This window comes from Dipodomys spectabilis, unplaced genomic scaffold, assembly GCF_019054845.1.
Source record: "Dipodomys spectabilis isolate Male_0828 unplaced genomic scaffold, ASM1905484v1 ptg000240l, whole genome shotgun sequence".
Lineage (NCBI taxonomy): Eukaryota > Metazoa > Chordata > Mammalia > Rodentia > Heteromyidae > Dipodomys > Dipodomys spectabilis.
Genome location: NW_024870917.1, coordinates 4,463,713 through 4,479,701, shown reverse-complemented (window position 1 = coordinate 4,479,701; position 15,989 = coordinate 4,463,713). Strand labels below are relative to the sequence as shown.

The following is a 15,989-nucleotide window of genomic DNA, read 5'->3' as shown; positions in this document are numbered from 1 at the left end:
CATCTGGTACCGGGGAGAGTCCACGCACGATTCTGCTCCTGCCGTCCAGCTGAGACTCCTCAGCAACAGCAAACATGGCCCTGAGTGTCATTAAGATCAGTCTCCTCCTAATAGTACCTTTCCATGAATCGCCAAGTTCCACCCAGCCCCCCACCACCAGCCACACAGCGCTCAGCAGGAGGCAGGGTGCCACTGCCAGCCGGGGGCACTGGCCCCCAGGCCCGATGTGTGTGTGTGGGGGGGGGAAGGGGCAAATACTGGTTTCTCTGGACTTCTCCCCCTCTTAAACCAAGGATTTTTATGAAACAGAACCAGGAAGTTGTACTTGGGCCAGCTACTTTTGAGGAGCTGCAAATGACAAATCACGCTGCATTTTGGCATGGTCTGAGTTTGCAAACACAACAATTTGTGTGCATAAAAATAAAGGCACCATTTGAAAACTGTCAGGTTACTTATACATGGTCCTTATGCTGCACACACGCACGCGCGCGTGCACACACATACACACACAGGAGCTTGTTTTCAAATTAATTTGAAAGGCTATTTAGTTGTGAGCTCTCACAACATTCGGTTCTATCTGACTTAGAGCCTGCAAGCTGGCCACTGATATCTTTCGATAGCAATTCTGTTCCTAGGATTTGTCTGGAAGCACTTAGGTTTTCACGGATCACTGGCCAGCCTTCATTTTTCCCCTTCTGTGTTACGTAGGTATAAGCTGTCTCTCTAAGCATAAACTGTCCAATGGTAAAAAAAAAAAAAAAGTCCATTTTGATTTTATCAGTATTTATGGCTGCTGGTGCCAGCGGTTTAAGACTAGAGAGGGAAAACATGCAAACTAGGAGGAGAAAAAAATTAAAGCCAGGTTCCTCACACCTACAAATAAAACGGGTGGCTATCTTCAAGAGGTATCTGTATCATTCCAAGCTTAGATTATCAATTTAAAAATTCAATCAATAACAATTTACAGGGCTCTGCTATTGCTTCCATCTCTGTACAAGCACCGTGGCTGGAATTTCTAAAGCCAGGACATTAGACGGAGGTACTAAGGGATCTGTAACAAGAGAACTAGCCTCGGCTGCTTCCTGGCCCACCCCCCACTGGCCTTCAGCCTTTTCCCGAATATCCATCAGCCTTCTAGTCACCCTTTACCTTACTCTCACAGAGAGAACCCAAGATAACGTGTGTGTCTGCGAGACACCCATAGCACGCACACGCACCTGTTTTCACACAGCCACGCCCTCAAGAACAAGCTTCCAGACCCCTAGCCTGCCAAGGCTGGGCTGTGTGCTGCCCAGAGCCTGTCTCTTCTCAAGGCTAAGGGGGCTGGCAGCTGCAGAAAGACCTTTGGAGGCTACCAGCCAGGGAGCAGAGGGTACAACCTCCCAGTTCAGTTTCCTAGCTTGCAGTCCTAAGTACCCGGGGCTGTAGGAAGCAGCTCCTGAAGACTGGTACCTGGGAGTGGCCGTCCATGTGAACAAGCTCCCGGAGACCTGAGCCGAGGTGCTCGGGAGCTCCACTCGGCAACGCCTCCATGAGCCGCTGGTGCTCACGGGGAACCTCTCACCCACAGGGAGAGACTCGCTGGGCCGTGACACGGCAGGGCCTCAACAGCTGGCTCGGGGTCCTTCTCTCCAGGGGGAGAGGGGCGGGGAGAGGTGGAGGAACGTGAAAGCAGATGCACTGTGTTTATAAGCCCATTTGTTCCATGCTAGCTCCTGTGCACAACTACTACCTAGAAAGAATTAAAGGGAGAAAAAGGCTTCCTCTTGAAGGGCTCGTGCTCTTCACTGCCCAGGGGCCCCCCTCCGCCTGGGGCCGCTCCCTGATTTGCTGGGGGCCGGGGCGGCGGGAAGGCAGGGCAGCAGACCAACAGCTGGCGCGCCCCCTAATCTTAGCCACACACACCCCCGTGTGCGTACAGTCCTATCATTAAACTCATATTTCTCACTGACAGAGCTCATTTTAAAATCAGCCTTCCAACAGCAAACTAATGATGATAAAATAATAATAATTCCCCACACACAGCAAATGTGACAAAATGACAAAAGAACTCTTAATTTTGGGGCTTTATTTTAATTTTTTTCTTTTAAGATGCTACATAGTCAAACAGAATTGGATTGGTCTTTTATGGCGTAAAATTAATTCACAGTCAGACTTCCATTAGCAGTAGATGGATCAGCTAGGAGCCCCCTCCCTCACCTCTACCAGCCAGCCCGCCTGCCAGGGTCCTCGGCCAGGGACCCAGGCGGTCAGGACAGAGTCAGGCCTGCACTGGAAGTCAGAGTGGTGGCTGAGAGCGGTGGAAGGACAATCTAGAAGCACAGCCACTCTTCTCTGTTTAAAAGTGGGTGACTCAGAGTGGAGCGTCACCACCAAGACTCTCCCCTCACAAGAGCTGTTGCTGACTGATGGAGAACGCCCAGCCAGGAACCTCGGCGCCCAGCAGCACGGGCAGCCCTGCCTGCCGGCTGCCGCTCGGTGCCTAACTGTTCTCAGTGACAGTAAGAACACATGAGATGAGACACGTTAAATAAGTTAAATATGCTTGCACGTCCCAGATACCAGCTCGGTTTCGCTACATGAACCAACAGGAAGTGAGCTTGGTCCCTTTCACAGAACGAAGCACTGCCTTTCCTCTCAAGTGTTGGGTCAGTCGCCACACGCCTCTTGTGGCAGCTGGGACGCCAGCCGCTGCCGCAGCGCCATACTCTGTGGCGACTGCTGCTCTGCGTGGGTCCCACGGACGGATGTGCAGACACAGGACCGCAGCCTGGGCAGGAGTGGGCGGGCGGGGGTCACCGGCCTCCTCAGTCAGTGTCCTGCGCCCACAGGCCAGCACCAACAGCGAGGAAGAGTGTCCTGCTTTAAGAGAGGTGATCCAGCGACATGAACCCAGGCCCACCCGCGTTCAAAACAAGTTCTATGCTGTACTGTCGGCACTCGGCATTAACAGAGCACACTGCTTTCCCCCAGTCACTTACTATACATTTTAACCTTCTAGAAGATTGTTAACTTATGTTATATTTGTGTGTGCATTTGTGTGTGTGCGTGGGGAGGGGTAATTTAAAGGCAAGACCTGTGAGATGTCATCATACATTGACTTCTTTTTACACATGGTTATGATAAATTTAAATCCCATGATATGGTGGCTCCATTCATCCCATTTGCTTCCTCTACAAGGCAATCTTCCCTATAATGACGCCAACGATAAAGAACAAAACAACCAGAGCCAGCAGCCGGGTGCTGAGGCCTTCCTCCTTCCCGGTAGCAGCCAGCGCTGAGATGGGGCTGTTGCTCTGCGCGGTCTTCCTCATCCGCAGCCCATCTTCTTCCTACGGAGCAAAGGTACATTTCAAAGAGGACTCAGCACACACTCTGCAGTGGGGAAGGGCCAGGATGAGGCCACTGGGAAACGCTGCCCGCAATCTACCCATGTGGGAAGGCACTTGGACCACACCACTGGCAGAGACCTCCTCGGTTCCCTGCGCATCCGTGGCCCTACCCACTTCCGTGGCCACTCTTCTCTTCCTGCTCAGCCTGGACCCTCTGTTCTTCTGTGTCTAGTGAACTGGCTCTCAAGTCACCCAAGCACCAAGTTTTCTTATCACAGGCACGTCCCAAGACATGAGTGTACAAATCGCAAGGAAGCGTACGGTGGGGGCACTGGCTCACACGCGGCGCTCTGTCTGGCCTCAGCAGGTCCCTGATGAGTCCCAGGTAGACAGCAGGATCAAGGGATACTTGGAGCATTAAATATGGCAGACCTGCACACACCCATCACCAGTGTTTTCTTCCTAAGGCACAGATTTCTCACTAAAGTTCCAATACCCTTTCTCATACATACAGAGCTATGTGGTCATCTGTCACCAACTACCCGGAAAACTCTTCCTTCACCCTCACTGCTACCATGCCCCGGAGCACCTGCAGGTCACTTTGCAAAGGCACTGCCCATGTCGCACCGCCAGGGCCCACACTCCTGCACAGGGCCAGCACCAGGGCCTTCTCTCTGCCCAGACTCCTCTTTTCCACAACCCTCATACCGACAACTCCATATGCTCCTTCCCAGCTCATTCCCTAACCCGCAGTGCTCTCTGTCCCCCACATTCTTTTCACATCCACTGGGAAACCAGCACCCAGAAACCATGGTCAATGGGCCCACAGGGTGCAATCCTTTGTGTCACCGCCTTGTCCCAGGACCCCAGCAATAGGGAGCTCTCAGGGTGGGGACGGCTCAGATCTGGTCCCAGTGCTGGGCTCCTAGCAGAATCTCAGTACACTTATAGGCCCAATAAAAACAAATCAACACAAAACAAGAATTAGTATTTTGCAGGATAAAGTATGTTCTAATGCCAAGATAGATTTGGTGATAGGGTAAAGGAATTCTGCTCCTGGGCACGGCTGATACCACAGCTTGGTGATGAATGACTGGCAACATGGGACTAACTCCCCCAAGATGGGCATAACGAAACGCAGTGTTTATTTTATTGGGTCTATGTATAAGCTATTTCTACCTATTCATCACTTTAAGTGGCATAAGACACTCTTATCTGAAGAGAAATACATTCAAAAAGATGCTTTAGGCATATCTTGGATTTTTAGCCAAAAAGTAAAGTGTCAGCTTCATAATTTACTCTGTAGTAAAAGAAGGTACTAAAGGAGTCCATGAAGACCAGGAAGAGCAGGGGGAGGGGGAGGGGATACTCCCCAGTCCTCCAGGTAGAATGAAGACAAGGAAAGGCAACACAAGGGAATGGGCTATGGGTACTGGCATGTCAGGAAAGGAAGACTACCATGTGCTTAGGTGGCCCCAACCAATGCCACCAATACTCTCCTGACTTCTGTCTGAAAGGAGCGATCATTCTATACGGTGGAAAGGGGCCACAGAGGAGTTCAGCATACACAGGGCACAAAGGCCTGAGAACTGCTGCAGCTAGAGCAGTCCAAAAGCTAGCTCCCAGCCTCGTTCCATGGGCCTCCACAGGCCTCAAAGCAAAAGAAGTGCCTGCCCATTACCCAACAGCCTTTCCCGCCACATGAGGCCTCTCTGGGCCACTGGGCTTCTCCGCTTCTTCTACTGGAAGGGCTGTGTGTTGAGTCTCACCACTGTGTGAGCAGATCTATGGGCCTACTGGCTGTAAAGTCCGATGCCTGCTCGTGTCTGAAGAGCCCATTTCTATTTTTTAGCCACTTCAAGAGGTTTCTTCTACTCAGGAAATGAGCAGCAGCAAGGTTTGAAAAGGCCCACACAAAATAACCAATGATGTTTTTCAATTAAGTGAACCTCCGGAGGTGGGAATGGTATTCATTTTTGGCTTTCAGTGGACAAGACTTTAAATAGTTGAACAATTTCTAGAACAATGGTTCTCAATGTCGGGGTACAATGTTCTTTGGAGAGCCAATGAGAACCGCAAACTTCTTCCTAGGAAGAAAAATGAGCAAATCCCAAGCCCTAAAAAAAAAAAAAAAAAAACCAATCCCGCCCAAGCACTGCAGAGGTTCACCCCTTCCCTCCCCGCTTCCCAGCCAGGCCCTCCCCCCACCCTGGGATGGGGTGGGGTGGGGCGGGGCGAGCACACACCTTGAAGTGCTGGTTCTCCTCTCGCAGCCTCTGGACCTCGCCCTGCAGTCGCTTACACTCCTCCATCACCTTCCTGACCTCCGTGTCATCCAGAGATGAAGTCAGAGACTTAGACACTGATGGTGCTTCTGTCTTTGATGCACTTGTGGATATAATTTTATTTATTTCTATATCATGCTGTTCAGAAATAAATGAAAGTTCAAGTGTCAGACCATGCAGGAAAGGATTTTTAAATGCAAAACAAAGTAGATTTTGGCACACACCACATGTGACAGCATTTCATCCACAATGGAAAATGTGACATTTAATAACGGATCACTTTTATCTAGCACCTTGATAATCGAAAGCAACTAGGTTCTAGAAGTTATGAACAAGGGCAGACAACGAAGTTGGGCTGAGGCTAATACTTCAAGAGTGTTGTGTGTAGGACGCCATCAAATTCCTGCCATCAGAATTGGCATACTGTAATGGTTCAAGCCCAAAAATGATTAGCCACAAATTACTGTCACCCCTGAGACTTAAGCATCCTAGAACTGGCTGGCTTGGGTGGGATGCGTGATGTGGAAGCTAGGATGAGGGTAGTATGTTCAGTCTGCGGAGACCACCCACCCATCTCCCTGCAGGACTGCGCCACGACATTCTGTAGACACCAATGGGAAGTCCTGCCAGGGGAGCCAAGAGCACCGGTATGCGCAGGGGCTGGAGTGGTGGTCCAAGGGCTCTGGTAGCAAAATGCAGAGGAGGCATGTAGCTCTACCTTTCACTCCCCGCCGGAAGGGAGCCTGGAAGGCCTGGACCCAGGCTACACTTAGCCCTTCAGAGAGCGGAGACTGCAATGCCAAGACAGAAGCAGCTCTTCCACTCAAGGAACAGGAAATGACAGTGGTTGGTTACAGAAGAAACCACCGTGTTGACACAAGCCAGTGGCATTCCCAGAGATCATCTTGGCTCATGTGAAAATAAGCCTTCAGAGCACTCACTCCCATTTCATATTCATAGGGGTTTTACACTCGTGTATTTGTAATACATTTTAAATTTATGACTATGCTGAAGGATCCAGTCTCCACTCCCACTGGTGACAGAGGACCAAGAGCAAGCAGGACAGCAGGGCTGTGCTCCCCTCCCTTCCCCCCACCAGACAGCACAGGAGATAAATGCTTCTCAATGGGGGACAAAGCAGGGTACAGGGACTTCCCCAGACCCACCCCACACACATGAAGCCATGTCTGGAGGCACTTTAGGTGGTCCTGTACTATTGGTATCTAGTGGGCAGAGGCCAGGGGCACTGCACAATACCATGAAGTACACACACAACAGCCCCAGCGGAAAGAACAATCCAGCCCAAATGTCAATTATACAGAGGAGCAGCAGCCTCGGAGGCTGAGGGCTTGGTTCACGTGGTAGGGCACCTGCCTAGCATCCCAAAGCCATGAGTTTTATGCTCTAGTACTAGGAAGGGAATGAATGAATGAATGAATGAATGGGGAGTGGGATGGAAAGGGTCCTGTAGAGACAAGAGAGTAAAGAAAGATGGCGCTGAGGGAAGGGCAAGAGTGCACATGCTTACCAGCACCAGCACCAAGACAAAGGGCAAGTTTTCCCCAAGGTCACTGCCGCCTGACAGCAGCCTGGGCCTCGACAGACCCGGGAGGAGGCTTGCACAGGCCAGAGGCCATGCTTCTCAAGGGGAAACTGTTTCCATTAGCTGTCTTTCTGTAAGACTTTCAAAGGCTGGTTTCATAAAGGCCCATTTATTTGTTGACTTCAACTTTTTTTTTTTTCATACATGAGGAGGAAAATAATTTGCCAACTTAAATCTTGGTTTTGCAGGAGATGGTATGCAAATAAGTATCAGCTTGCAACATTCAATTACTGTTAACTATAAACATACTTACTGGTTTATCATTTTCTGCTGGCAATTCAAACACACATCTAAGTTTTGAATCCATAAGGTCTTCCGGTTTTGCCTCCTTCCACTAAAACAATTTAAATTTAATAATCAGGATATTATAAAGCTGCTGGAAGAATAATTCCCCTCCTATAACTGACAATTTCAGAAAAATACTCTTAATGAGAAAGCCTTGATGTATATCAAATAAAGAACTCAAGTCTGCTGGGATTTCAATATTTTGAACATGACAAGATTAAATACAATAGCTTTCCTGAATATTTATTCCCTTTTCAGGTTCTGATGCCTTGCTGCCTGCTCTAGCGCTCCGCCCAGCTCTTCCTGTTGCTGGTCTATGGCGGCCTTGGCCTGGGAGGCATGCTCCACAGGAGGGTCATCCCCATATGTCTGTGTAAGCAGAGGTGACGCGCTCTCTCTTTACAAAAGCGGACACATGCTCACCGCAGAGTCTACCATTTGGGAGCAGCTTTAACACCCAACCACTAGCTACCAAGGAGCACAAGCTACCAAGGCTGCTCTCCACCACTGGTGGCTGTCTGAGCTCCACCCTGTCCCAAGCTTCCTGCCCTCAGCCTGCTGAAGAGAGCAGCTCTTTGCTAAGCTTGTGTTCTGGGATAGGACAGGAGTCCTGTTCAAGAATGACAGAACAGCACGGTTATAATACAGAAAGAAAGCCATTTCCCCCTTTTCCCTCCTAGCCACTCAGGAAGCAGCTGGAACAAGGAGGTACCAAGAGCAAGAAACAATCTGTGTCTGACACCAGCGGACTGCCACACACAGTATGGCAGACTCAGGCAATGGAGTAATAGCAGGCTGCCACTCAATACTGCTTGAGAGCATGCAATTACGTGAGGGGAAACTGCGGAATATTAAGTGAAGAAACTATAAACAATACTGAAGTCTGCTCTTCTACCCACATGCCCCATGGGTGTGTGCTACAGGAAGACCAGGCAAAGTCACCAACAGTATTAAAGCCACCTGGAAAGGCTGGTGATGAGCAGGACAGCCACGATGGCTTGGAGAGTATCCTAATATCTGCCCTATTACTCCAGGGAAGACACACTTCGCTATCCAGGAGAGTTGGCGCTCACCTTCTGAGCTAAGTGACCAAACAGCATCAATGAAATAAATCCACATGCAATATTCCTGATGCAGTGTACACATGACCTCGCCTGCGCAGAACCTAAATGCACACGTGACTTTGCCTGTGCAGAGCCTAAATGCACAAGTGACCTCGACTGTGCAGAGCCTAAATGCACACGTGACCTCACCTGTGAAGAACCTAATGCACATGTGACCTCGCCTGTGCAGAGCCTAAATGCACACGTGACTTCGCCTGTGCAGAACCTAAACACACACGTGACCTTGCCTGTGCAGAGCCTAAATGCACACGTGACCTCGCCTGTGCAGAGCCTAAATATGCATGTGACCTCGCTTGTGCAGAACCTAAATGCACACGTGACCTCGTCTGTGCAGAACCTAAATGCACACGTGACCTTGCCTGTGCAGAGCCTAAGTACACACGTGACCTCGCCTGTGCAGAACCTAAATGCACACGTGACCTTGCCTGTGAAGAACCTAAATGCACACGTGACCTCGCCTGTGCAGAATCTAAATGCACACGTGACCTCGCCTGTGCGGAGCCTAAATGCACAAGTGACCTCGCCTGTGCAGAACCTAAATGCACACGTGACCTCGCCTATGAAGAACCTAAATGCACACGTGACCTCGCCTGTGCAGAGCCTAAATGCACACGTGACCTCGCCTGTGAAGAACCTAAATGCACATGTGATCTCGCCTGTGCAGAGCCTAAATGCACACGTGACCTCGCCTGTGCAGAACCTAAACGCCCATGTGACCTTGTCTGTGCAGAACCTAAGTGCACACGTGACCTCGCCTGTGCAGAACCTAAATGCACACGTGACCTCGCCTGTGCAGAACCTAAATGCACACGTTACCTCGCCTGTGAAGAACCTAAATGCACACATGACCGCGCCTGTGCAGAACATAAATGCACATGTGACCTCGCCTGTGCAAAGCCTAAATGCACACGTGACCTTGCCTGTGAAGAACCTAAATGCGTATGTAACCTCGCCTGTGCAGAACCTAAATGCACATGTGACCTTGCCTGTGAAGAGCCTAAATGCACATGTAACCTCGCCTGTGCAGAACCTAAATGCACAGGTGACCTCGCCTGTGCAGAACCTAAATGCCCACGTGGCCTGGCCTGTGAAAAACAAGAGGTGTAGGAAGGCTGGGGGAGGACCTCAACTAGAATGAGAACAATTTTGAAGGGCAATTTTGAAATATTCAGAAACTCTGGGCATGGGTTTGTTTCAGTATTAGGTAATAATGCTGAATTATGGCTCATTTTCTTGGTTGTGCAAGACAGTACCAAAAGATTGCCCTTGCTCTGCAAAGCATCACCCAGCCTGATGGAGGTGTCTGGTTCAGCAAAAAAAAAAAAAAAAAAAAAAAAAAGTTTGTTAAAAAAAGAGATAGGCCAGATGCTGGAGACTCACACTTGTAATCCTAGCTATTCAGGAGGCTGAGATCTAAGGATCAGGGTTCAAAACCAGCCCAGGCAGGAAGTCCATCAGACTCTTCTCTCCAATAAACCACCAGAAAATCAGAATTGGTGCTGTGGATCAAGTGGTAGAGCACTATCCTTGAGCTGAAGGACAGCACCCAGGCCCAGAGTTCAAGCCCCACCACCAACAAGAAAGAGCAGGGGGGGGGGGGGGGGGCCAAGGCGAGGGGAGGGGCAAAATGTTCACAAATGCATGTCTAAGTAGAGATGAGTGGTCACTGCTCTACATTTAATACTTTGTTGGTAGAAATAAGAAATAAACATGTAAAACAAAGGGAAGCACAAAGTGCCTGGGAAGTCAGGTCTGCCAGGCGGAAGAAGCACCAGTTAGCTTTTGCTCACTTGTGTATTTCCTACGTTTTCTTCAGCGTCTATTTGTATAGCACTTAGCTCACTGTTATCGAAACCATCCTACTAAGAAGTAAAATGACACTCTATGGTCCAGGCACTGTCTGGCCTCTAACAGTTGGAAGAACAGGCATCCGATACTGGGCCAGGTGTTTACACTGAGCACACAGTGTGAGCTGAACTGTTGTTATTCCATCACACAGGACTCTGGAACATGCTCATGGCTGCAACATTATCAGAAGGCAGAACTTAACCTCACAACAGAGATGGCCTCTCCCTTGTCCTGCTGTGCTGAGCAGAGTGCCAGGCAGAACACACTCTGGAACACTATACATTCTGTAGGTAGCTTCCTTGATCACACCAATCAACATGAGCTAACACGACATGTTCCAGGAAATGAAATAGTCATTCTGAAGCAAACAGTTTTCTAGCACTGATCCCTTGCAAACTTAGAAGCACCTGACTAACCCTTCTTTTTCTGCCCCTAAGTGAAGCGGTGGAGAGGGCCACTGTCGTTTTCAAGGCTAAAACCATAGGCTGGGGGGGTGACAGGGGCAAGATGAGTTCTGCATGACACTGCCCCTGGGAAAACAACGGTGTAGTGTCAGCTACTGACACAAAGACCCCCTTTGGGGATCTGGCCCTCCGGGCTGGTGAGCGGGAGGTCAGAGGGAACCCACACCACTGCCAGCAAGGCTTGTCTGCAGGCTTGGGTCACACCGTACCAGAAGGCTTGTGGATTCACTCACACATGTACACCCCCCTCCCCCCTGCTTCGGGGAACCTTCTATTATGATCTCTCTTTTTGTAAAAACACAAATAATAATTTAACTTATAAAAACTAAAATCATCTTAGTTTTACCAAAACCAGAACAAGCTAAACATGTACTTATGCAAAGGGGTAAGGGGGAAATGAAGGGAATTTAGGGTTAAAAAGCAAAGAATCAAGCCAGGAATGTAGCTCAGACTATCTAGCATGCACAGGCCCTAAATTGGAAACTAGTAACATACACAAAGAGAGATGGACACACAGACACACAAACCCACCAAAGAACCATGCTTACCAGAACCAAGCTCCCCTTCCAAGGAAAGACAGAGGAAGCAGAAAGCCACAGTGAGCACCCCGTACCCCTTTATGTTCTGGAAGTAAGGTAGGAACGCCCTGTGTCGGGAGGGAAGAGACACGTTCCCTACCTCTCCAGTCAATTCACCAGAACACAGCACTGCTGAAGCAAACCGAGTTTATAAAATCAGGCAAGAAACACATTCTAGAAAGCCATGTAAATGTTCAAATTACCGAGTTTTAGTATAAACAGGTAGTCAAAGTACAAACCTCTTCAGAAATAGTTCCTCTGTAAACAACTTTGACACATTTTGAAATGCATGCACTCAGAATTCTATACCTAATTGGGCTGTTATTGCTAAAAAGAATAAGAAGTGTTCGGTACTTACTACTGCCTCCATATCAGAAGTGTCAGTCGGAGCAAACATAGACTGAACCATAAACTTGTGTTTACTTTTCTCATTGGGATCATAATCGAAAGGCTGTAACATCACTGAGAAAGAAAATATTTCATTAGGAGAGTCAGAACTTGGTAACCAGAGCCATTCATCATGCAAGTGCTGTGCTCTGATGGGATTCTCGTGTCTCTCCTGAGCACACCCCCAGAGGAGGAGGCCAGAAGCCAAGACCAGCAACTCCACTCTGTAAGCGAGGTCACCAGCCTGCAGCCGGAGAGGTCTAAGAGGAGAAGGTACTGGGAGTAGGGCTAGAACTCAGAGGCCTCTGATACCTAGTCCTGTCATGCACTCCACCAGCCCACCAAACACTACCACCCACCCCTCACAACAGGGAGGCTAGAGACACACCATAGGCCTGCTGTGCTCAAGGAAACACATAAAAACCATCTTGTCACAAACTCAAATGGAATAATCCAAGCCACTTAAGAAATGCTTTTAGCTTCTCTTCACCCCATTTCCTATGAAGCTCATCAAGGTAATGCTTGAAATAGTGTTCTGCCAACAGAACACTAGAGACATCTCACCAGCAGGTTATAAACAATCCCAACTCGCTCTCCCTAAGTATGCCGAGGACCTGTGGATAGATGGGTCATGTGACATACCATGGGCAGGGTCTTCCCCCTGTCTGGCCTCTTTAGGCCTCCCTTCCATTAAATGACAGTTGCTTCAGAATACACACCATGCTGCAAGGCTCTGGCTAACCTGCATGTCAAGCTTAGTTCCCTGAAACTGAGCCTCCTAGGCAAAGAAAGCTGACCATGGCCCTGAGTGTGTCCATATTCCACCACCTGGGTGCTATTCTAGTGTCTCATTTAATCGCTAAGAGGTAGTACCATGGTGTGAGTTAGGGGCAGGGGTGATATTATTTGCATGCCTACTTTTCAGATGAAAAAAACTAAAGCTGGAGAGGCGAACTTGTGTTACACCATGGAAGAGCCCACTCACACCCGGGCGGACAGTTCACACCCAGGTGGACAGATCACGCCCACAAAAACCACAGGCCTAGCAGCTGCCCTGCTGACAGCAGCACTGGCTAGCCTCTCTTCTGCTGGGCACTCATCAACGCTCTGCTGCCGTGGACACCCATCTCTGGGATTCCCATATGCCCCACAGAGCCTCGCCACCGCCAGAGAGGAAGGACAGATGTGAGCCCACGTCTGCGAGCAGTGTCAGGGGCTGGCTCAGGTCAGGAGGCAGGGAGCCATGTCAAGCAGAGCCTGTGGCAGGACGCAGAGACAGCTCGCCAGGGCAGCGCACAGAAGAGCAGCCAAGTGCCAAGGGCTCCCCCAGAGACCAAGTGTTCTAGGTTCACCCCACTGTGAGGCCCTTCTTTTTCATATTCCACCCCACCCATACTTTCACTGTACCCCAAGATGAAAAGAGGAAAAGTCACCTTTCCTGGTACTAGCTGAGTACGAGCTGACAGAAGAAAGCATATTCTCCAACAAGCTTTCTGCCTCCTGAAGTTAGGACAGAGGTTTGGAAGGCTATGACCAGTCTAGCTGGGTCCCATGGCTAGCACATTCAACGGTGGAGCCAGGGCTCCAGTCCATATGCATCACAACTTCTCCAAGCATGGTACATAGAACCCGGGGATCTACCAACCCCCACGTCAGGAGGTCACAGACCACACTATGTGGAACAACACTATGAGGCCAGCCGACACTTGTGCAACGAAGCCAAAGCAATGGCACAGCCACGGCTCGTGCAGAGTGCTGGGGCACCTCAGTCTTGGCTCTCTACCTCCATTTTACTGCCTAGGCACCAACACCACACAGCTGGTGGGAACCATCACCATGGCCTGCTCGGGTGTCAAGAGTGAGCTTTTGGGACACTCTGTGTGCAGGTGGACAGGTGCCCTTCCCTTCAGCTCTTTGCCACCAATGTCTGGCCTCTGCTCTTGGGCTCCCTGGCTATCAGACTGTGTGACTCTAGATAACCTCACACACCTCAGTTCTATATCCTGTACTATACAGCCCAACTTTTGCCAGAAAGTTTAGATTTCAGCTGAGCATCAATGGCAAACACCTATAATCCCAGCACTCTACATGCAGAGACAAAAAGCCAGGCCAGCTTGCACCACCCAGTGAATCTGAGGATATAGCCTGAGCTATAAAGTAAGTCCTACTTTGAAACCAAAGCCAAAGCAAAGTAGAAAAGTTTTGTGTATATCAGCCACCATCAACTCATGTCAAATTTGCCACACTGTATCAGCTAAAACTTTACAGAACATGACAGAAGAAATGTTGTCAATCCTTTGTTCTTCCAGATCCATAGATGTAAATTGTAACAGAAACTAGGTACTTCTTTTCCTGGCAGGCTATAAAACTGCCTCCCATTAACTTATTTCACTTGAATATCAAAGACATTGATGAGAAAGCCTTCTTAGAGGAACCATCGATTCTACTTTTAGAATTATCTGCTGATACTATGTTAAAGGAAACCTGTTACCAGGAGACAGCTGAAGACTGCACACTCCTCACTCACATCCTCACTCAGGGTACAGTGTCTGCTAGACCATAAGCTATGGAACCTGTAAAACTAACTGCTTAAGTTGGAGGCGTGGCTTTAGTAGTAGAACTCAAGGCCCCAATCCAAACCCCAGTACTGTCAAAAATAAAAACAGAAGCTGCTTGACCCCACTCCAGGAGATCTAGGTCAGCACCACACCTCGGACCTCGCTCCTTTCTGGGGTGCCTTTCACTGCCAGCTCCTTTACTGCTGATAGACTCTGGGCTCTTCTTCCTTTGGCTTTCAGTTAGATGGAAAACAGTACTGGCTATCTGTAGAGTGCACACTCAGGAGCTAGTTAGCTTTTTCCCACTGACTTGAAGCGTGCACCTTCCTCCCTTTCCACATTCAAGCATTCCTGAGTCAGATTCTTCTGGAAAGCCTCTGGTGCAGCCCAGGAAGAGGAGAGCTCCTGCTCTCCATCACCCAGCTAGCTTCTTTTCTGTCTACTCTCTCTCCCATGTGGCCCAAACACAGCTGCCCATCTTCTCAGCCTGTCTCCTGACATACTAGCTCTTTCCTCTCTCACAGCCTGTACAGCAAAAGACCACTTTCCACCAAACTGCATTTATGATGCAGTCACAATGAAGTCACTACTCTCCACCTTTGAAACTAATCACACAAATATAAATGGCAAGCGGAACTCTTGATCAGCTGACGATGAGCAGTGTGCCTATGTGAGAAGACGTAACCCTAGCTCAAAGCGTGACATCTGAGTTACAACTGTAAGCCACACAACATTTATCATTACCTCTAGGATTCTCAACATGTTGAAATCACGTCTACCTTCTTGTGTAGTCTAGCAAGCAAATAATTAATTTTATCTACATCAATTGCCTTTTTGACCCTCTGATCTCACTTTATTTATTTGTGCAGAGCAGTACAAATACCTAAGCCAGGATCAAAAGATGAGGTGTGTGACAGAAGGCATAGGCCAAATAGTAAGTCTCCCCTGCTTCTTTTTGGTAAATACCTTCCTCAATATGCTTTCCTGTCCCCTACACCTCAACAATGAAAGCCCACCAGCCTCTTTCTGGTGTTCGCTGTGCTGTGCTGTGCTGAGGTTCCCCACAGTGCCCTGTGGTGGTAAACCATTAAGCCAGGTCTCTGGAGCAGCTGAGACAGACGGAACAGAGCCTCCTTCCAGGGACTCCAGGCCCCGCTCCTGCACGTGTGCTCCTTGGGGTATGGTTGCCAGTGCACCACTGGGCAGGCACCATCACAGCTGCCCTGTCCCTTCCTTCTGTGATAAGCAAGAAAGCAGAATAGGTCTATATGAGACTGGCAGTCAGGAGTGGAGGCTGGGGCAGGAGGTCACAGCAGGGGAGGTCCACTGACAGAACCTCACTGCGGGCTGCCCTGACACTCTGCTCTCAGTGCTGCTGGGTCAGGCTGCAGGGACCTGTGGAGGCAACTCAGCTAAGTGAGGTGTACTGTCTGTACTTGACCACCTCTTGATCATAGCTTTTCAAAGTATAAGGAACAAACATGAAAAATGAAAAGGACTCTTCTGAAGAAACCTAAATATTACA

General features: G+C 49.2%; 1 protein-coding gene across 1 annotated transcript in view; it reads right to left on the bottom strand.

Moving 5' to 3' along the window:
• Nucleotides 1-2,048: 2,048 nt before the first annotated feature.
• Nucleotides 2,049-15,989, bottom strand: part of Vapb (VAMP associated protein B and C) — a 48,276-nt gene continuing 34,335 nt past the window's right edge. Inside the window, exons 4-7 of the mRNA XM_042699267.1 lie at nucleotides 11,878-11,981; nucleotides 7,474-7,554; nucleotides 5,579-5,755; nucleotides 2,049-3,332 (exon numbers count right to left, since the gene is read on the bottom strand). Coding sequence (XP_042555201.1) covers nucleotides 3,174-3,332; nucleotides 5,579-5,755; nucleotides 7,474-7,554; nucleotides 11,878-11,981 — 521 coding nt within the window. The 3' untranslated portion in view covers nucleotides 2,049-3,173. The remainder of the gene's footprint in view (nucleotides 3,333-5,578; nucleotides 5,756-7,473; nucleotides 7,555-11,877; nucleotides 11,982-15,989) is intronic.